Source organism: Microchirus variegatus, assembly GCF_963457635.1.
Source record: "Microchirus variegatus genome assembly, chromosome: 1".
NCBI lineage: Eukaryota > Metazoa > Chordata > Actinopteri > Pleuronectiformes > Soleidae > Microchirus > Microchirus variegatus.
Genome location: NC_139802.1, coordinates 42,273,246 through 42,294,716, shown reverse-complemented (window position 1 = coordinate 42,294,716; position 21,471 = coordinate 42,273,246). Strand labels below are relative to the sequence as shown.

Below are 21,471 nucleotides of genomic sequence, written 5' to 3'. Positions count from 1 at the left end.
CTCTCTCTCTCGCTCTGTTGCCACGGTGACGTTAGTCTACACTGACTTGTCATCTGACACCAGTGACTGCAATTCCACTTTCCACTATTGGCCGATCAGATTACAGGTCAGATTATTGATCGTTTAACTTTGATACGATGTAAATAAGAAGCAATGCAACTGTTGTTTTTATTGATTATTTACTTCCGTGATCAGTTATTGTCTTGTTTACATTTTGTTTGCAGGAATTATTCAATAACTTCAATAACTAACTGCGTACGTGAGAGTGTCGATTCTGTTTACCTGTTTACTGTCAATGTTACGATGAAATGATTCAAAGAAAGAAAGGAGGAAAGAAAGAAAGAAAGAAAGAAAGAAAAAGTGCAGAGCGAGCGAGGCTGAATTATTGATGAAGCCGAGTCTCTCTCTCTCTCTCTCTCTCTCTGTCTGAGGCAAACAGAAGAACGACAGAGCAGAGAAGAAGAAACAAAAGGAGAGAGGAGGCGATTTAAAAAAGAAGAAAAGAAAAGATAAACACAGGGAAGGAGAAGAAGAAGAAGAAATACCAGTGGAATAGAAGAAGAGAAGAAGAAAAAAGGGTTGGGGAGACATGACAAACGACAGAAAGAGGAGAGGAAAGGAGTAAAGAGAGAGAGGAAGAGAAATGTGACGAAAAAACACGGAGGAGAAAATTGAGTGTGAGTGTGTTTTCGTTTAATCTGATTTGCATAGATTTCATTTATTCATGAGTGACAAAAAAAATAATATATATATATATATATATAACTACACTCTGTATGTAGTAATAGTACAATTACACATGTATATATGTAGTCAAATGTGTGAATACTGTGTTTGTATCTACTTTTGAGCGAGGTTACAAAATTCTGTAGGAAAACTTTATTGACAAAACAGATGACTTATAAAAAAAAATATTATTTCATTTGTTTGGGGTCTCAAACTCGGGGCCCGGGGGCCACATTCGGCCCGCCACTGGATGTCCTGCGGCCCTACACTTATTTTGAAATTACAAAATTCCACATTTAATGATATACAAGTCTGTCTAATGTTTCAATTACAATTGTCTACATATATATATATTCTGAGTTAATGTTTTAATTCTGTCTGTTTTTGTTATTTACAGATTCTTTTTGCGTCATAAATGTTTGGGTTATCCATCAAAACAAGCACTTTTACTTTGAAAGGGTGTGCGATGTCAGCCTAAATATTTGCAATTGCAACATTATGATGGATTTGCATGAAAATCCCAGTATATCAAAGTCACTGAAATTACCTTTCTACCGTTGTACCTAATGAAGTGGCACGTTAACGTACATATAGTCACAAAACAATTCCTTTCATTCAAACGTAAAACTTTATCATTACTCGTCAAATCAGAACAAAAATGTCCGCCGACGGGAAAGAGAAAGAGGAGCAGGAACAGGAAGTGACCCGCCCGCCCCTCCCTGCCTCCTCTGCCGCTGCCGTGGAGACGATGATGTCGCTGAGGCGCGACCTGGTGTGCATCGTGTGCTTCGGCAACTACGACCTGGCCGCGCGGTTGCCGCGGCGACTGCACTGTGGCCACGCCTTCTGCCAGGCGTGCTTGAAGCGGCTGGACACGGTGATTAACGAACAGGTGAGCGGTGATGTCATCACCTCGTTGGCGCACTCATTTACATATCTATTGAATATGTCGCCCCCGTGTTGTTTGCAGCATGTTAGTTGAGCGTAACGTTGAATAATGGTACATTCCATTTATTAAATCTGAAGTGGGAACTGGCAGCGGAGTTGAAAATCTGACCAGAAGGGGGCGTTCCAATTAAAAACTTCCAAGTAGGAACTGGGAAATTCTATGCTCTGCCCCTCCAGGTGTGGATCCCGTGTCCTCAGTGTCGTCAGAACACGCCGAGGCCCAGGGGTGGAGCGGCGGGTCTGGACCTGGACCTGGCCTCCTTCCTGGGGGTCAAAGCGCAGCAGACGTGCTCCTCCTCCTCCAGGAGCTCCGGCTGCAGGGAGGGGACAGCGGCCGCTGCCGCCACCGCCCAGGACGGGAAGCTGTGGCTGAGGAAGGAGGCCGCCGACGACGGCTGGTCACACGGAGGTCTGGCAGAGCCACGTTTCCATCGCTACGGTAACTGCTGTCCGCCACTCTCATACTGGCTGTGCTGCTGGTCATGCTGCCCTGGGCGGGGCTGACTCAGAGGGGCGGGGCTTAGGCTGACCGAAGGTGTAAAAACTTTATTTAACTGTAATAAACTGTAACCGTTTTTCTGAATGTTTACAGTTCAGTTCATAAGTATATTTTCTTCTTTGGTATATTATATGAAATGATCGCTCCTGAGACAGACGAACAATAAAGCTTCAAACATTCAAACTGTGTGTCAGTGGACGGCAAGCGTTTTAATTGTGAATCTGACGACATGAAAAATAAACATTTCACTGTTAAAGAAAAGGAATAGTTCAGTTTTTTGGGGGGTATACATCATCATGCATCGTCCCCCATGACGAGGCACACAAGGCATTCTGGGAGTTTGAGTCATTAAAAACAACGGCGTCCTCTCTTTTCATGGAAAATCACCCACAATGCCTTATGTCGTTGGACACCTTTCCTGCGCTCGGCCAATCAGAGGCAGCCGAGCCCCTCCCCCACTCTGATTCGCTGTCCCGGCTGCAGGTTAAAGTTAAAGTCTTTGGGGGCCTCGAACAAGAGAACGATGGTGGAGCCCAGGTTAAACTCCCCCAAAGCCTCGCCCTTCTGTAAGGCCACGCCCCCTTCGCTCGACGAGACCTCGTCCTGGCGCGGCGCCTCCGCTTTACCGTCTGTGACGTACGTGCGGTCGTGGAAGGAGCCCTTGCTGTAGCACGGAGCGTTGGTCTGAAGCTCCTGACCACGAAAACAAAAAACATGTGATCACGTGATCGGTAAACACACAAACGTACGATCAGGATAAACAAAAAAAGAAGATGTATTCACCTGATCAAAGTAAACCCGAATGGAGCCCACGTTCGTGGCGCCGACAGCCGTCAACGAGAAGAAGCCGTGCTGCCATTGGCCGGTGAGCACCACGCGCTCGTTGAGACAGAAGAGCTCCTTGACCCATCGAGCTACACCGGGGTTAACCGACATTAACGAACCTAACGGGAAATAAAGGGGGAGGAGCATGTTTTCCTGCTATCGCTTCATCCCTGAAACGGCCGTAACGGAGTAAAAGGTGGACTCACTCACCGGGGAAGTGACGTCGAAGCTCCACCTTCCAGTCTGTGGGCGAATGGAAACAGTGATAGTCACCTGGAGCCAGGTAAACCACCACATGGAACAGGTCGTTGTCAGGGGACGACAGGAGGTGGTCCCTGTATGAGGAGGCGGAGTCTAAGGATAGGCATGGACAGAGGAGGGTGGAGTCAGTTCAGCAGCTGGGTGACGCTAGGCTGGAGTGGGGGTGTGGTGTGGCGTGATAAGAGTGGGCGTGGCCTCACCGTTGCCGCGTTGCTGCTGTGGACCCAGGAAGTTCTCCAGGCTGTAGGTGACGCCTTTCACCTGCTCCACCTCCGAGTTCTTCACCTGACCGAAGTGGAGGATCCGCCCGTCTGCTGGCGAGATCTGCGAGAACCAATCAAAACGTCAAAAAAAAAGCAGACTCACGCGTATCGATATCAATGCAACGATGGTGGGCGGGGCCTCACCACACAGGACGAAGCGCAGAGCGGTCGCACTGCGGGTTTGAGACGCCGGCGGAAGAATTCACCCAGGTTCCTGTACTGATGCAAGTCCTCCACTGCTGCCTCCTAGTGGACAGAACCACACACATACACCCATATGTTTAACATGACGTAACCAGACGTCACGTGATCAAAGTCGCCCGGCGGCGAGCGCTGACCTGCATGTTGACCCCGAACGTCCAGATGTAGAGCGAGTACACGGGCTTCCTGAGCCAGGTGGGGAGCTCCACCCCGTTTAGGCGACCCCAGGTTCGAGAGAGGAGGCGGGTAGGGAAGGAGCGGTACAGCGCCACCTGTGGGAGTAAACGGGAACTTACGCGTTTATAATCTGGTTTTCAAAAAGGACAAATTGCAAGTGAGGGAGGAAGTGGAAGAGAATGACTGTCAGGGGGGCGGAGCCATATCTAATGATAATAAATAGTTCCTGTTATTAGCATGTTTCGTGTCAACAGCGTTTAAAGGCGGGAACATTACCGCACGTTAATGCACGACAGCTGACCGTAAAAAGACGCGTGTGACGTCATGTTTGCGTGACTCCGGATTGTTAAAATGAGTCTCTAAAGTAACGATAAACTTTAAAAACAGACGCACACATACGCAGCACACAGGTACGCTAGTTATTTGTAGTGCTGCTGTGTGTTTTCGGTCAGTCGTCATGGAAACGTGTCATGCGCGCGTTAACCTATTGGACAGCACTAGTTGTTTTGTGTGACAATCTCACACATGTGTGTACTAAACTGGACAAAGCTACAAAGTTATTTCTTGTTAATGAAAGTAAACATCTTGGCAGACACAGAGACTAGGACTCGTATCGTCACGTCGTTTGACGTCGGCTTAAGGGTTGAAGTAAGGATGTGACAGAAACAGTTACATCGTCCTGCGCTCTTCTTACCCGATTGGCCAGAGGCCGCAGAGCACTGACGGACAGGACATAGTAGAGGAAGGCTATCGGCCGCCGGCGCCAGGGGGCGGGGCGACACACCTCCCCTCTGAGCGCGCTCAGACGATGGCGAAGATCCAAGCGAGGCACCTTGAGCCTGATCAGGCCAAATGAGAGTTAACCAGAGTTAACCGGGGGGGTTAAACCAAAGCCGAGTTAACCGGTGAAATGTTGATTTTGCAGCACACTTTATCATGACATCATTCCGTAATCTCACTTAAGTGACAAAAAGGTACAAGATAACAACACGTGGACGGGACGAGGCAGGAGGAGGAGGAGGTGTGAGGAGGAGGAGCGTATAAAAAAACACAGCACATTGACGCTAAGCTAAGCTAGCCAATACAGCACAGCTAACACAAAAACAACCGATCATTGGACTCGACAGCGGATTTCCCCCCCCCCTCAGATCGATAAAGTCAAATCTAATCCCTGAGTGACAGGTGAGTGTGTTAATCTGGATGTAAGCACAGCAGCTAACTGGGTTAAGCGGGTTAACGCGGGATCAGCGGGAAACAGGCTAAGCTAGGCAAGCGCTAAAATAGCTGACCTGACACAGACTACGACGTGTTCGGACTCAACCTCTCTCTGACACTTTACGCTTTTTAAAAAAACATATATATGTGTATATTTAAAGGAATAGTTCAGCATTTTTGTGGCTGTATGAGATATTGATACGTTAGCAATAGCGACTATGTGCCGCCCAGGAGCCTTGAGACGGCCTCTTTCTGGCCCGGGAACTTCAGTTTGTAAACCACTGCCTGCATCACCAAAGTCCACAGAGAAAATCTGTGATTTTGCATCATTGCTTAACCACTACATCATCCGTTCACGTGTTATTTTGTGACAGATTTACCTCAGCGACACAAACTACTGAACAGTAGACGACAGTAATCCAGCAGCTGAGCTAAAAACACTGATTATCTTACTCTATGGACTTTGGTGTAATGACCAAATTCCAGTTTTCACAGAGAGATAGGGCTGGGAATACGTTTTAAGTCGTTAAAATCTGTTTTTACGTGGGACCACAGAAGTGCGGTGAAGCAACTACTACTACTAGAACCTGAACTATCCCTTAAAACAAACTTAGTTTTCTATTGAATCCTCTTATTTTCTTACTAATACGCCTGTCCACAGCTCTCCTGTCCCACCTGAATCGTGCTGATGCTCTCGTCCTCACCCTCCTTCCTCCTCCTCCTCCTCCATCCCGCTCTCGCTCCCTCTCGCTGTCGGCCACACGCCGCCCTCGCTTCACCTGCCGCAGCAGGTCGCGCCTCCGACGCCCGTCTCCACCGCCAGTGCGGCGGGAGGAGGAGGAGGAGGAGCAGCTCACCATGAGCGGCCGTCCGCCACCGGAGAGAGAGGAGGCCGACGACACATCCCGGACGTTTGCGTGAGTGCGTGCGTGGTCAAAAACTTAGCCCCGACAAAAGTTTCAAGAGGAACAGAACAACGAGGTGAGGTCAGAGGAGACTGGAGAGAGGAGACGGGTGAGGAGAGGAGACAAGGGAGAGGTGTGTTCTCAGAGAGGAGAGAGGACGGAGTGACACAGAGGCTGGGATTAAGACAGACAGAGAGAGAGAGGGAGGGAGAGGGATGTATAAATACCCAGGAGACTCCCCCCTCCCCCTCCTGGTTTTCTCACACATGCAGATTATGGTGCAACTTTTGTTTATTTATCATGTTGTGTATTTGTCATAAGTTTTCCTTTGTTTACAGTTTGAGTGAGTAAAACATATAACATGTAAGATATGAAAATGGAGATTTTTTTTTTTTTTTTTTTTTAATAAAAAAATCTCTTGAATATCATATTCAGTATGTAACTGAACATAAAAATAATTTTAAATGATTTTATCAACTTTTAATCAATGAATTGTGTTTTTTTTTTCTTATTTCCTGCTTATTATTATTGTTAATATTATTGAATTGTGCTTCATTCTACTGCATTTCAACAAAGTCTTGCGCATTTGTGTTAAAGTTCAACTATTGATCCATTATTTTTGGTGTAGGAGTTCAAAGGGTTGCGGCTGTGTGTGTGTAAGCGTGTGTATTTGTGTGTGTGTGTGTTGACTGATATAAATATATAAATAAATGATGGAAAAAAACAAACACAGAGTGTTTTATTTGCTGTGTAGTTTCTGTCCAAACAAACTGATCGGCCAATCGGATCGTGTCTTTGTTCAGAAGAGGAGAGTGGGGGGCGGGGCCTGGGCGAATCGGGGAAGTGGTGATGTGGCAGTGTAATAACACAGTGACCTGCCAACGTGACATCACTCCATCGACATCAGTCTCAACTTTCACCCAGACAGCAAATCAGACCATCAGTCAATCAGTCCATCGGTCAAACAGCGAAGTAAACCTGACGCAAGACAAGGACGTCTAACGGTGACAGACCAGTATTCTGTCTATACAAGTTATTATTATGATTATCAGATGAAGGACGACATAAAAGTCTCTATATGAGGAATAATAATCAGCAAAAACTTAAAAAAAAAATGCTTCTCTACTCCACGTACACGAGGTCTCCACAGACATGACGCCTTAGCTCCTCCCACCTTGGCACTTGTACAAATGGCGTGATTGTAACTCTGTCTGCGAGTGAAGTACAGTAACAGCCGTTATCTTTACGCGTGTGTTCTTTCTTTGTCCTGGGACAGTGGTGTGATGTGTGATAAACATGTCGGAAAGAAAGCCAGGGGGGTGGGATTGACACATGAGACGCGATACCAATCAAGTCATAATCAATATTACTGCAAGACAAACGTTTTGAATCGTATTAAAAGTGCAGGATTTCTCCATTTATTCACAACCATATTTAAATAAAAATATTGAATATTTGCCCTGGCGTAACGCATCTTATCTATATCATGTCACACTCAAGTATCATTACCTGGCAAAGTGAACACCTGTATTCTCAATGTTTGACTCCGCCCCCCCCCCCCCCACAGTAGACAGCCAAATAAAGATGAGACAGGAGAATAAGGGAAGAGGAATTATCGCTCACCTGTGTGGGTGAGGCCACTGTGGGCTCTCCATCCTCCCGATGGACTCTATGTCTGTAGTGCTGGTACCCAAGGTATCCGCCGCCAGTCACCAAGAGGAGGGGGAGCGGACGTGGACGAGGAAACAAACCTCGACCTGAACACAGTGACGGGAAGTCAGGTGAAGAGACATTTACAAAAACAACAAACATGAATTTTAAAATCAAAGCGATCAGAGGAGCAGATACTCACCTAGGTTGAGGCTGCGTTGTTGTTGTTGTCTGCAGCTCAAACCAAGAGCTCTGTAAACAAGACCAACATGGTGATGATGACTTACAATAAACATCTGTGTGTGACGTAACTGACGTGTGTGACGTAACATCTGTGTGGACACTCAGTCTATAAAAGCCCGTCTAAGTCTAAAATGCCTACAATAAACAGGCAATCCCGAAGTCGACTCAAACATCACGTGACCCTCTGATTAAAGTGAACAGCATGTACATGTACTTCCTGGATTAACGCCGGACTCGATCTTTATTCAATTTAAAAGCCACGCGTTCACGTCCACTTCATTTCTGCCCAAGCCGAATCGTTCACCGTTCTCTCGTGCACACGTCACACAGGTTTGCGTCATCGGTCAACGCACCGTTCGCACTTTACACGTCATTACATATTAATTTGACGCAGACTTTGAACGGAGTCCGGCGAATCGCGAGTGCGACCTCTTCACGTCTCTTCCAACACAACAGATACGTCACGTTGATATTGCGTGTTGGTCGCACGTCACTGACGCACAGCGATACACTTACTTTGTTTTATTTTTGTTCCATAAAGTACATACAAATAAAGGTACGAACCTTGAAAAGAGTAGGCAGCGCGTCCGCAAGGGGGCCGCCATGTTCCGGCTACTGACGTGACGTCACCATGTCTTCTTCTTCTTTGTTTAATGGCAGTTTGCTACCATGTGGTTTGCATGACTGCCACCCTCTGGTGTCAGTTAACTCCTACAACAACATGACTGGTAATTTATATATATGTATTAATAGGTATTGACTGCTAAGCTAGATATGATACGAATAGCTATTACTCATAATAAATCAATTTTATTTTGAGGAGAGTGTTAATAATAATAATAATAATAATAATAATAATGCATTATATTTAAGGCGCCTTTCACTTGCTTGAGTTGTAACGCTCTTCGGCAATTGACAGTACACAGAAACAGTGGAAACGGACACGTTTTATTTGTTCCAAAAATAGAACAGTTTTCATAAGAAAAATAAGTTACACTGTAAAAATATTCACCAGAGAAATCATGTCACCAGCAGGGGGCGTGCTGACATCATCCACACAGAAGCTAAATATTAAATATTCCAGAGGGTTACTACAGTGTAAAAAAAAATTAAAAATGAAATCATCAAGTACACAGCACAAATAAAAACCTACCATATGGTACTGCCTTACGAAGGATGTTATCCTGGCAACGCAGTGGTTAGCAGGCATGCTAGCAGCTTATTTATTTGGCCTTAAGTTAGCCAACAGGAAGTGATATCACAGTTTACACGTCCAGGCCCTGCTGTGTCAGGAAGTGTTCGAGCGCGCTCAGTCGCTCCACCAGCATCACGTCCAGGTCCAGGTCGTCTTCACTCGATCCTCTGCCGTGGCAATGGCGCCGAGCGGCGGCGCGCTTCCTGGGCAACCCAGCAATAGGTAGCCCCGTCCCTAAAACAAACAAACAAACAAACAATAAAATGTGTTGACAATTTCTCTACAGTTTTAACTCCTCTTGTCTTTGAAGGATTTTTTCCCAGAATACCTTGCGCCCTCTTCCTCTTCCTTGGCTGAGTAAAGTCAGGGAAGAGGAGGAGTCTACGCCGCCTCTGCTGGCCAATCAGAAGCAGCGCCCCGTCCTTCTCTCGTGGCTCCTCAAAGATGGTCTCCAGGCTCCTGTGGGAGGAAAGCAAAGCATGATGGGAAGAACAGACGTATGCTGGTGCAAGTTTCCTCAGAAGTGGCAGCAACACACACAAGTTAGGTTAATCAGTGATAAGAGTTAGCATTCTGACTAAGTTGGCTAATAGCCAAGCTAACCTATTGATTTTGATATTTACCTGTTGGTGGTCGGGTGGTTGTTAAAGTTCTTGTTCGTGTAGATTTCCTCAAGACTAAATTCTTTCTTTTTTAACCTAAAAAAAACAAGAAAAGGATTAATTTATTTATTTAGGATATTTATTTAGTTTCTTTTGTAATTCATATTTCCTTCCCGCCCTCCTCTCTTCACCTTTTGACCTTGGGCAGTCCCATAGGCGTGAGCAACGTTTCCTTCGGGGACGCCCGGCGGATTCGAATCTGTGACACGCGTTTTCCCAACTCCACCTCTCCATTTGTGCTTAGAAACCCAGAGCCGGCTGCCGATTGGCCGGCGGGGAACGGAGCCAACAGCCCATTGGCCGAACATGGGGGCAGGGGGAGGGGTCGTCTCCGAGGAAGGTGGAGGCCACGATTGGCTCGCTGCTTCGGTTGTCGGCGTGTGGATAAAGTCGAGCTGCAACGAGGCGAGCAGAGGTTGAATTCATGAGACTTCATGAAATCAGAGGCTACTGCTTCTGCATTTACAATAAAAGCTTATTCGACATTTTAAAGTAAGTAAATTACCTCTGTGTTGGTGTTTGCACGTAGCTGCAAAAGATAAAAACAACGACGTGATATTAGTTTGTTCCTTTTTGATCACCAATAAGTGCAAATATCTATAAAAGCCCAACCAACCAGTGATCGCCGATGACACTGGGCGGAGCTGTCCAGTCCTTCAGGGGCCGCAGAGGACTCCCACAGGCCCCGCCCCTCACTAAGTTTACCAACGTCTCCACAGAATCCGTGGACAGCCGCAGAATGGAGGCGGGGCGAAATGAAAACGGGGAGGAGGAGGAAGAAGAGGAAGAGGGGTGGAGCCACAGGCTGAAAGCAGCGGGATTGGGGGAGCGGGGAGGGGTGGAGTCAGAGGTCCACCATTGGCCAGATAAAACAAAAACGGGTTCCGATTGGCCGCGGGTCCGAACGCTCGGCGCTGGCTGGAAAAGGTGGAGGGAGGGGGCGGAGCTGGAGATGACAGGAAGACAGAGAAAAGATTTTAAATAGGAATGAAGTGAACTCAGTCAGCACCCTCCGCTGGTCAACTCTGGTACTGCAACATGCACTCTCACTCTCTGGGTTGTTTCTCAGTGTCTCTCTCTCTCTCTCTCTCTCTCTCACCTGTGTAGCTGCAGCGGGTCTCTGTAACCGTTCCGCCTGCCAACGACACTGACGGCCGTCTCTGATTGGCCGGTTCCTCCCTCCAGTCTCCGTTTGGCCGCGTGGACGTTGTGTAGCGTGAGCGACGCCTCCTTCTCGGCTCCTCCTCTGAAGGAGACGGCCATTTGTCCAACAAACCTTCCAGGATCCTCATCTTCTTCATGATCATCATCCTCTTCTCTGTTCTTCCACCTCCTCTTCCTGCCCCTAAACTCCTCCCTCTTGCTCTGCTCTGATTGGCTTAAACAGGAGAGAAGGGCGGGTGCGTTTGATTCCTCGCTGTCTAACGAGGAGGAGGTGGTAACCGGTGGGATGGAGACAGAACTACAGGAGGTGGAAGCAGCTGGGCAAACAGGAAGTAGATTATTTTAGCCTTTGGTGTTTCAAAGTAAAAGCTTTTTTTTCAGAATTTGATTTGATAATTGATTTATAACCAACACAGGTAATCTCACCGGGAGAAGACGCCGCTGCTGCTGCTGCTCCTCTTCCTTTCTTTCTCCGTTTCGTCCTGCTCCTCCTCTCCAAAGTATCCAGGCGACGACCAAGAGACGCCATGGCTCCTCGCAGGAGGCGCCGCATCTCCAACCGGTGAGCCGAGAGAAGGCGAGGCAGGAGGGAGGAGCAGGAACAAGCCAGCGGAGGAGCTACGGGGCAATGAGGAAGAGGAGAGACAGGAGGAGGAGGAGGAGGAGATGTGTGCACAGAGGAGGGAGAGGGATGAGGAGAAACAGCAGCAGCGTGAGGAGTTAAAAGAGCCGAAGGAGGAGAAGGAACGAAGCGAGGAGTGTGAGGATGAAGAGGAGAAGGCGAAGAGAGAGAGACAGAGAGAGTAGCAGGAGAAGATGAGGGAGAAAGAGAAGAAAGAGAGGTGTGAGCAGGGAGGGTGGAGGTAGGAGGAGAAACTGTGTTGTTCAAGGGTTGAAAGGAAAAGAGAGAAGGAGGAGAGAGAGACATTCGATGAGCGGAGGCAGGAGGAGGATGACAAATGAAAGAGGATGAAGGAGAGGAAAGGATGCAGCGAGGAAGTAAAAGAGGAGCAGCCGAGGAGGAGGAGGAGGGAAGAGATGAAGAGGAGGAGGAGAAGGGGGGAGGAAGCGGTAAAGAGGAGCTCCAGGTAGTAGGGGAGAAAACTCCTGCAGGAGGAAAAACACACATCAAAGACATCAAGACTCTCCTCCTTTATTTATTTATTGATCAAAGGTGCCAAAACTGTTACTGTAATAATCTACAAATATATTCTATCATTCATAAAAACGTATACTTAGACGCGCTCTCTCGCATTTACCTGTTTGATCAGCCAATGGGAGGACAGGACGCGGCGTCACTGATACTGGGCCCCGCCCCCTGTTGTCGCTCTCATTCAGTGCAGGAGGCCGAGAGAGCATGATGGACGCTGAGGGAGCGAGGCAGAAAGAGAGAGATGTTAAATGTGGCGTTACCTCCACACAAGGACGAGGGCTGCAGCGAAAATACTGAGCTCCAGAAGTAAAGTTATCGCCAAAGTACGCATGTACTTCACACACTGGTATAGTGAATTAGATTAAGACGGCACGAGAGACAATGTGACTCTAATTATTATTATTATTTCTTATTTTTTTACGCATGGTATATGCAGTACAATAGTATTTCTGATTTTTCCTCCAGGTACCCACTGGGGGAGCTTGGTACCACTGGTGGTACACATACCACAGAGTGAGAACCATGGGATTACGGATTATGAACATAATAATAATAATCCCTAACATGCAACCACAGACAAAAAAAACATTACCTTAGCCTAAACACAGTTAAAATCTTAGCCTTAAACCGGACCAGTTCCAGTTGTTTACATCAAGTGGAACGGTTTAGTTTGGTACAGTGCGACACATGCACGCACACGCACGCACGCACGCACGCAAAAACACACGCAAAAACACACAGACCCGCACGCACGCAAAGACACACACAATCACACACACACACACACACACGATGACGTAACGTCAGAACCATGTACAGGTGTCTGTCAAGTGTTTATTCACAATCTGCTTTTTCACGCGAAAGTGATTTTTTTTTTACTCCATCCTCGCGAGAGTAGAGAATGAATCCCTTTTTAGAAAAATCCAGAACTATTATAGTGAACTTTCCGCTCAGTATGTCGTGGGTTTAATGGCCTTGTAATGTCACGACAGCTCTGTGTGTGTGAAGGGGGAAACTGAGAAAAGAGGCACGAGTCTGGGCTCAGAGTTGAGGATAAAGCGGTATTTAGTGGAAAATTAAGCAAACTCTTAAGCGCTAGCTGCGGCTAACTGCAGTTAGCCAGCTCTACTGCTGCGTGCGAGCCGTTAACCCGGGACAAACTACCCGGGACATGCTAACGGTTCGTTTTACCTGTTAAAAGCCGGCGGGTCCGTTAGTGTCCGATTATCCGGTTATCGCTCATTTCAGACCGACGTTTCCAGGGGGACGCTGCTCATTGTAGCATCGACCCGGCGACAGGCTAGCGGAAGTTAACGTGACGTCACATCCCCCTTAAGAAAATTCTAACGTGAAGTTACAGGGTGAATTATCGCCCCCGTCTGACATAACGACCACACTGCAGCTTTGCTTTTCAAAATAAAAGCACTGTAATGAAGCTCATTTATATCCAGATGATCGTTTATTGTGATTTAAGATGACTTTACTGTCACTCTTATTCATTAGGAAACGAAATTTAAATTATATTAACATACATGACATAAGATAAGATAATATGCATGTGCAGTGTTACAGCAGCATATAATCACAACAATGTACAAAAGTATGAATAAGATAAGGAAATAAAGACTATTAAATTTAAGTTAACAGTGCTATCATTTGCAGTATTACACATTTAAATGTACATAAAAGTCTATAAAGTGCGCCCATGTCGTACATTGTTTTTAAGAATGTGAAGAGCGTCTTTAAAATGTTTAATTCTGAAATGCACTCATGCAGTGGGTGTTACTACACTGATGTCAATAGAGGAGAGCATATTTTGACTGTCGTGTGGAAGAAGCTGTTTACCAGATGTTCCTGAATCTTTTTTTTTTTTTTGCAGACTATAAAGCTGTGGCAAAAACAGAATGTGGGGCGGGTCCTTGATATAATGTTGACACACACACGCACACACACCTCTCAGCTCACGGTAAAATGGCATGTGTGGACATGTGTCAAGGGCAGGGATGCTGTTGTTTTCTTTCATGAGCAGCGATGTTGCTGCACCAGTCGTATTTGAGTAGACTGTTGTCGATGATTTCTCTGCAGAATAAGGTTTTCTCTTCTCCCTCCCTTCCCTTCTCACCTTTGACTAAAATGTTTTATGATGTGGCTGCTGTTTAATCTGGCCGCGCAATCACGGGATAAGAGAGCCAACTATATTACTTGTATAAAGTGTGTTAAAGGTGATACTTGAGTAAAAGTACAAGTATGTTGCAAGAAAATGACTTTGGTAGCAGATTAAAGGTGCATTATGTAATAAATCTAAAGCAACTGGCTATAAAATCCTCCTAATATGTCACAGAGACTCAGGAATAATGTTCATATAACAAACTGAACTCACCAACAACAACAGTACGGACAAAATATTTGCATTAAAAAATTGTTTTTGCAGATTGCAAATCATGTTTTGGCATGTGGCGCCACCTACCGCCATCTACCAATTATTGCAGTCAGTAGAGTCTCAGCGGCCGAGCAACCACGGCTTGCCAGTTACGTCAGAAAACGAAACCTAAAAGACCTCGGTATTTTGAATTTGAACGTAGTACCCGTTTTTGGCCACATTCTTACATATGGCGCCTTTAAAGTCTTAACGTTTATGACATTTACTGTACTTAAGTATCAAAAGTCATTTTCTGATATAAAAAGTACTTACATTTTAGAAGTTAAATTATTGGAAAAAGTGAGGATTGAGCCATGGTGAACCTGGAGAAAACTCATGTACACATGAGGACAACACGCATGCAACTCCATGCAGAAATCCTCTTCTTGCTGCAAAGACAACAGCGCTAACCATCTATCAAAGCACTTGAAAACATTTATTTTAAAAACAAACAAATTGAACATTTATTAATTCATGACAACGGCAGAAAACATCATTGTTTCTGCTGTACATTTACAAACAAACAATAAAAACATCAGTCTTTCTTTTCCCGCCGTCTACGCCTGCAGCAGCTCCGCAGCACGCATCTCAGTGTTGCCCAGCAGAGGGCGCAGCAGGTCACCACGACAGCCAACAGGGCGAGAACCACGTCCACGCTGTGGTACTGGAACCAGTTCAGGTCCTGCGAGGCCAGACGCAGGTGGCGCGCGCCGCCATGTCGCATCACATATTCCACCCAGAACACGGCAGTGTTCAGCGGCGACACCGGGCGCTCGCGGTGCAGCTGCGACAGGTACTGCATGTTGGTCTTGTAGCTGAGCATCATGGGAGATAAGAAAATCAGGGGATCACAGTTTTCTTCCTGCTTTTAACAGTTTAAAAGTACAATACAAAGTTGACCTCTGACCTCGGCTGGTTGATGACAGCGTGCAGCGCCTCCGTCAGCTCGTCTGACGTCATAGTGTGGATGTCGAGGACGATGGCGCCGCCGCGGCGGGTCAACCGCGCGAGGTTGTCGGGCTGATCGGCAAACAGCGGGAGACCGACCATTGGCACGGCATGGTACACGGCCTCGTACAGACCGTTAGTGCCGCCGTGGGTCACGAACGCTCGGGTCAGAGGGTGACCTGACAGGAAGGACCAACCAGGCTTTTATCATGAAAGGACTCTGTTAAGGTAACAAGGGGATTTCAAATGCACAAAACAAACTGCTCTTTACCCAAGAGGTCGTTCTGAGGGATCCAATCATAAACCTTCGTGTTTGCCGCCAACATTTTTGGTTTTTGTTTAAACCTCCAAATCACCTAATGACACAGAGACAATAAACCGATTAATTACATGTTTGTAATATATATACATATAGATATATATGTATATATATATCTATATGTATATAAAATTTCAAGTCATTTCAAGATTCTTTTTGTTTTTGAAGAAAGTCAGCTCACTGTCAAAGTGCAACAGGGCATTTCCTGATTTTCAAAAATTCATTAAAATTATTCCTTAAGCGATTTTCAATTTTTTTTAACTGATCCTTGTTCAGGGCGATGCCTTCTATTATGATGGTAAATTTTAAGTAATTCGGAGATACTTTTTTTTTTTTTGAAGAAAGTCAGCTCACTGTCAAAGTGCATCAGGGCAAATGGATAATTTCCTGAATTTCAAAAAATCATTAAAATTATTCCTTAAGAGGTTTGCAATTTTTTTTACAACTGATCCTTGTTCAGGGCGATGCCGTCTATTATGATGGTAAATTTCAAGTCATTCCGAGATACTTTTTGTTTTTGAAGAAAGTCACCTCACGACTCTCACCTCACAAATGGATCATTTCCTGAATTTCAAAAATTCATTAAAAATATTCGTTAAGAGGTTTGCAAATATTTTCAACGGATCCTCGTTCAGGGTGATGCTGATTATTATTATAGAGTTATTATAAAGTCATTCCAAGATACTTTTTGTTTGAACCCTAACCCTATATTATATACTGTATACTGTGTCTATATACATAAACTTCTGACCTTCTGTGGGATCCGTCCTAAAGCCGCAGCGATGACATCGGCGCGCTCTGCCGTCAGGTTGGTCACCATGGAGCCAAAAGAAACGACGACCACGCCGGCGTCGCCCGCACTCTGGACGAAGGCCTCCAGGTCGTCTGGCAGCTGATTGGCCGGCCTGCAGTGGAGACCTCCCACGTATTTGAAGTTGGGCGGGAGCGGGCGCGGCGACTCCACGTCCCAGAACGTCCTGATGAGCCAGATGTCGGCTTTCCCCAGAATCTCGCGCGCGCTGGTGGGACGTCCTGTCCGCACAGGAAACAGGAAGTGTGACCTTTGAGCTCGTCGGTGAAGGTCATAATCTTCTTCAAGTAGTTAGAAGATGGACTCTCATCCAAGAAGGCTTCTTCAGCTCTTAGACCTTGACCTTGACCTGACCTTTGACCTCTTCCTAATCACTAACCTTTGATCTCACTGTAGTACCCGTTCAGCGTCATCCTCCAGAAGAGCTCCGTCATCGCCGACGTGGCCACGTACGTCACCATGTTGACGACCCTCTCCCTGAAGGTCATGCGGTCGCCGTACGGCAGCGGCGCGGCGGGCACGAACGACGGCGGCGCCACCGCGTGGCCGCAGTGCCGCTCCACGACGCTGCCAAACGAGAAGCGCAGGGAGAGGACGAGCGGCGCGCCGAGCACGTCGGCCATCAGGTCGCCGCACATCACCATGGGGTCGACCAGCACGGCGTCGAACTTGGCGGCCCGCAGCGTCGCCATCAGCTGCTCGTTCCTCAGCATGCCGTCGCACTGGCGCAGCCCAAAGTCGGTGGAGCGCCGCACCCACTTGTGCAGCAGGAGCATCTTCTGCAGAAACGACGCGTGAGGCAGCTCCGTCATGGAGAAGTGGACGAAGTCGAGGATGAGTCCGTGGACTTCTTCACGAGTGTACGAGACCTGAGGGAGAGACGCTCATGTGACTCAACAGAGGCCTAAAGTATGTTTTTTTCACTATGTTTTAAATCAGTTACTTCACTCTTAGAAATAAGTGTTCCAAAAGGGTTCTTCTACACTCTTAGAAATAAGGGTTCCAAAAGGGTCCTTCTACACTCTTCCAAAATGGTTCATCTACACTCTTAGAAATAAGGGTTCCAAAAGGGTTCTTCTACACTCTTAGAAATAAGGGTTCCAAAAGGGTCCTTCTACACTCTTCCAAAAGGGTTCTTCTACACTCTTAGAAATAAGGGTTCCAAAAAGGTCCTTCTACACTCTTCCAAAAGGGTTCTTCTACACTCTTAGAAATAAGGGTTCCAAAAGGTGGTGGAACTCAAGTAAAAGTCTAAAAATGTACTCAAGTTAAAGTTACAAAAAGGTAGCTTGTTTAATTGTTTTTAATTAAAAGGCAAACCTTTATAAATTAAAGTGCTGACAAAATGTAAACACACAAACGTATCAGTCAACATGGGTCAAAGGTCACACATGCTTTAACTTTATCCCTCATTCGGGACCTCAATTCACCCGACCTTATCAGATACAGCCTCATCGGGACCTTAACCTGATCAACTCACATGACCGTTGTTGTTCTTTAGCTAAATGTTTTGTTGCAGAATTCCAGTCTAATCTTGATTACATCCTGTTTGAATGACAATATGACCTGTGACAGATACAATCAACGCTTTTGTTCAACTGTTCTTCGTCGTTTAAAGGCGCCATATGTAAGAATGTGGCCAAAAACGGTTACTGCACTCAAATTCAAAATACCGACGTCTTTTAGGTTTCGTTTTCTCCACCATTGTAGCTCAGTAACGTAACGTAACTGGCAACCTGTGGTTGCTCGGCAGCTGAGACTCTACCAACTGCAATGATTGGTAGACGGCGGTAGGTGGCGCCACATGTCAAAACATGATTTGCGATCTGCAAAAGATTTTTTTAATGCAAAAATTTTGTCAACTGTTGTTGTTGGTGAGTTCAGTTTGTTATATGAACATTATTCCTGAGTCTCTGTGACATATTAGGAGGATTTGATGGCCAGTTGCTTGCTGAACTATCCCTTTAAAGGCGCCATATGTAAGAATGTGGCCAAAAACGGTAACTACATTCAAATTCAAAATACAGAGGTCTTTTTAGGTTTCGTTTTCTGACGTAACTGGCAACCCGTGGTTGCTCGGAAGCTGAGACTCTACCGACTGCAATGGTTGTTAGACGGCGGTAGGTGGCGCCACATGCCAAAACATGACTTCAAAACATAAACAAGATTTGCAGTCTGCAAAATATTTTTTTGAATGCGAATATTTTGTCTGTACTGTTGTTGTTGGTGAGTTCAGTTTGTTATATGAACATTATTCCTGAGTCTCTGTGACATATTTTTTTGTCCAGTTGCTTTAGATTTATTACATGATGCACCTTTAAAAACCTCACGTTTTAGTTTGTCAGCACTTTAATTTGTAAAGGTTTGCCTTCAGTTAAAAACAATCCATGTGAGACAACTTTTACTCTGAGTACTTTTTCTTTAACTTGTAAAATCTTATTAAAAACAGTGGTTCTTTTACTTGAGTGTAACTGAAAGTCATTAAATTAATGTCTTTTTTAAAAATCACTGAAGCATGAAATCACCTTAAAAACCAGGAAGTTGAACTTGGCAGCGTCGCGGCTGTTGTTGTAGGGGATGGACGGCGACGCGTCGGAAACCGCGACCGTCACCGAGTGGTTCCGCCGCACCAGCTCCTCCATGATGTTCCTCATGTTCAGCCAGTGGCTGTACTCACCGGGGAACACCAGGACGTGGCCGCCGTCCGCCACCGCGCCGAGGTGATGGAGCGCGACCAGGAGGAAGACGGGAGGGAGGAGGAGAGCATGACGGAGAGGGAGAGGCTGAGGACGCTTCATGTCTCCAGCGAGAGACAAAGACGAAACTCCACAAATGTGTGACGTTTGCTTCAGCAGCACAAGATCAACGTCCAGGGCTCACAGATAAGAGCTGCGCTCTGATTGGAGGGAAGTTCCACACACAGGTTTATAGGTGGTGTCGTTTTTGTCAGGCTTCCTTCTTGTTCAGAACACCAGGTGATGAGATGATGACGTAGAATGAGACTCCGTGACACAAGACATTTACCAAACAAAGAGATCTTTATTCTGTAACATGTCAAGTGTCAATTCCAAGCTCTGCAGTTGCTCGGGAGTGCCTCAGCCAAAATCCTAAGAAGCACTAACTTCTCCTGAGCAAAGCCACACTTTATAAAGGTTACCTGCTCCTCCTACCTCTTCCTATGCCCTTGGTTAGCCATACGACCTCCAGTCTCCTCTAGGGAGCACATCAAAGGACAAATGCCAGGACCAATGCCTAACCTACACCTCCACTTTATGGTCAACCGATGATCAATCAATCAATCAATCAATCAATCTTTATTTATATAGCCCACAGTTTACAAAACATAGTTTGTCTCACGGGACTTCACAGGGTTGGTAACATCCTCTGTCCTTAGACCTTCGACCAGGGTAAGGAAAAACTACCAGGGAAAAAAAACCCAGGTACTGCTCAGATGATCCATCTGAGCAGTACCTGCTCAGACAAAATCTACAGACATCTGTCGTAAAACTTAATTGTAGGGTATTGTAAACCCCAGTTCACAGAGCATGTGAACCCACAGAATTATAGTAACATATTTGCTGTGTTAAAGTGTCTAATACACTTCATTCCCCCCTTCGGGACTTCATAGAGTCCCGAAATGCAGAATAATTAACACAGCCATGAAGTTTTGGCACATTATCACACTTGCTTGTTCACTCAACAAAATTCCCCTTGTTTGTTCTTTTTATCCAATTTAAAACCTAATTTTAAAAACCTCAATTTTGGGATCAGCTAATTAAGTAAGTTCTTATTAAATGTCCTATTCGCACATTAGTTTAACTATTTTAGACTAGGTAAACTAATCACCTATCTTAATCCAATCAAATTCGGCTACTCTTAGCCACATCTGTCAATCTCCTTTCAGCCACACTCCTTTAAATCAAATCTCCTTTGAGTGTAGGTGTAAGGGAACCCCTGATCAGCTGTTATCTCCCAATCAGAAAAACCACCCCTCTAAAAGTGGGAAAAAGATTAGGAGACCTTTCTAAAATGAAATTAGAGAAACTCTCATCCACTCAGCCAATCAGGATAAGAAATCTCCTTTAAATTTAACAATTAATATTTATCCTCTAATTGTATGACTCCTTGCCAATCGGTCATATAACACACTTTTAACACTGAAGATTTCAAAACATCCAAAACATCATCAGAAATTACACTCTAACAAAACAAATCTTCATGTTATAAAAGACACCTAATAAAAATAAAGAAAACATAAAAACAGTTTCTGTATATAAACATTCACACACATGTCATCCAGTATGTTATTTAAACGTTGAAACTTCAGTAGCATCGCCTCCCAATGCAATGTAATAAAATGTAATGTCCAGAGTACGTTGACTCAGTGAATCCTGCTTCTGTCATGTTCAGGAACCACAATCCACTTTCTGCTGTTCGAGCAGAATGTGTCGTCCACTTCCTCGTACTGGCTCAGTTGACACCATGCCATGCTCCTTCAGACTGGACTGCTGATGATGTTCTCATCACAGTTCAGGCTCCTTCTCTTGTTGGCTCAGTCCACTTCCTTTGGACCCCCCTCGTGTACACAGGTTCTCAGGCAGCATCAGTCACTCAACTTCCTCAAGCTGAGCTTCCACCATCTTTCCCGAAAGTACACAAACTATGGACAAGCCTATGGAGGGCAGTCAACGAATGTGGGTTATTTCATAAAGACAATGCTGTTACATATTTCAACTTCAGCTTGCTGTATTCATATTGATCTTACACATATGTCATTTTGTGAACTATAGCTGTAGTTTTATTTAATGTTGTGCATAGGTCGACCTGTTAGCATTTCATGCAGTGTTAGTACTGTGAATTAACATGCAGTTATTAATTTTAAGCAAC

The 21,471-nt window shown here is 45.6% G+C and overlaps 4 protein-coding genes across 4 annotated transcripts; 1 reads left to right on the top strand and 3 right to left on the bottom strand.

The window, feature by feature from the left end:
- Positions 1 to 1,384: 1,384 nt before the first annotated feature.
- Positions 1,385 to 2,178, top strand: rnf224 (ring finger protein 224; the record flags this gene model as incomplete). Its single annotated transcript, XM_083909672.1, has 2 exons — positions 1,385 to 1,618; positions 1,852 to 2,178. The coding sequence occupies 2 exons, from the start codon at positions 1,385 to 1,387 to the stop codon at positions 2,176 to 2,178; spliced, it is 561 nt and encodes a 186-aa protein (XP_083765798.1).
- Positions 2,179 to 2,442: 264 nt separating this feature from the next.
- Positions 2,443 to 8,005, bottom strand: pisd (phosphatidylserine decarboxylase). Its single transcript, XM_083888412.1, has 8 exons — positions 7,873 to 8,005; positions 7,644 to 7,777; positions 3,861 to 3,995; positions 3,667 to 3,768; positions 3,460 to 3,583; positions 3,209 to 3,352; positions 2,957 to 3,117; positions 2,443 to 2,866 (listed from the first exon to the last, which is right to left on the bottom strand). The coding sequence occupies exons 1-8, from the start codon at positions 8,000 to 8,002 to the stop codon at positions 2,606 to 2,608; spliced, it is 1,191 nt and encodes a 396-aa protein (XP_083744538.1). The 5' UTR covers positions 8,003 to 8,005; the 3' UTR covers positions 2,443 to 2,605.
- A 1,173-nt stretch (positions 8,006 to 9,178) lies between these two features.
- LOC310943876 (uncharacterized protein) lies at positions 9,179 to 11,059 on the bottom strand (the record flags this gene model as incomplete). Its single annotated transcript, XM_083909554.1, has 7 exons — positions 10,870 to 11,059; positions 10,387 to 10,716; positions 10,276 to 10,299; positions 9,902 to 10,165; positions 9,732 to 9,806; positions 9,437 to 9,567; positions 9,179 to 9,342 (listed from the first exon to the last, which is right to left on the bottom strand). The coding sequence occupies exons 1-7, from the start codon at positions 11,031 to 11,033 to the stop codon at positions 9,179 to 9,181; spliced, it is 1,152 nt and encodes a 383-aa protein (XP_083765680.1). The 5' UTR covers positions 11,034 to 11,059.
- Positions 11,060 to 15,041: 3,982 nt separating this feature from the next.
- On the bottom strand, positions 15,042 to 19,382 carry LOC310943784 (UDP-glucuronosyltransferase 2A2-like; the record flags this gene model as incomplete). The annotated part of the gene is made up of 6 exons (XM_083909435.1): positions 15,042 to 15,321; positions 15,414 to 15,633; positions 15,726 to 15,810; positions 16,525 to 16,805; positions 16,964 to 17,453; positions 19,110 to 19,382. 6 exons carry the CDS (start codon positions 19,380 to 19,382, stop codon positions 15,042 to 15,044), a joined length of 1,629 nt encoding a protein of 542 aa, XP_083765561.1.
- Between the last annotated feature and the right edge of the window lie 2,089 nt (positions 19,383 to 21,471).

What these genes read in the sequence shown, in the direction of transcription:
- pisd (XM_083888412.1), bottom strand. Translation starts at nt 8,002, where the DNA reads ATGTTACGTCACACACGTCAGTTACGTCACACACAGATGTTTATTGTA. An exon ending in GCTTCGACGTCACTTCCCCG is followed by an intron (nt 3,118 to 3,208) that starts GTGAGTGAGTCC and finishes ATTTCCCGTTAG; the next exon opens with GTTCGTTAATGTCGGTTAAC. An exon ending in TTCGGGTTTACTTTGATCAG is followed by an intron (nt 2,867 to 2,956) that starts GTGAATACATCT and finishes TTTCGTGGTCAG; the next exon opens with GAGCTTCAGACCAACGCTCC.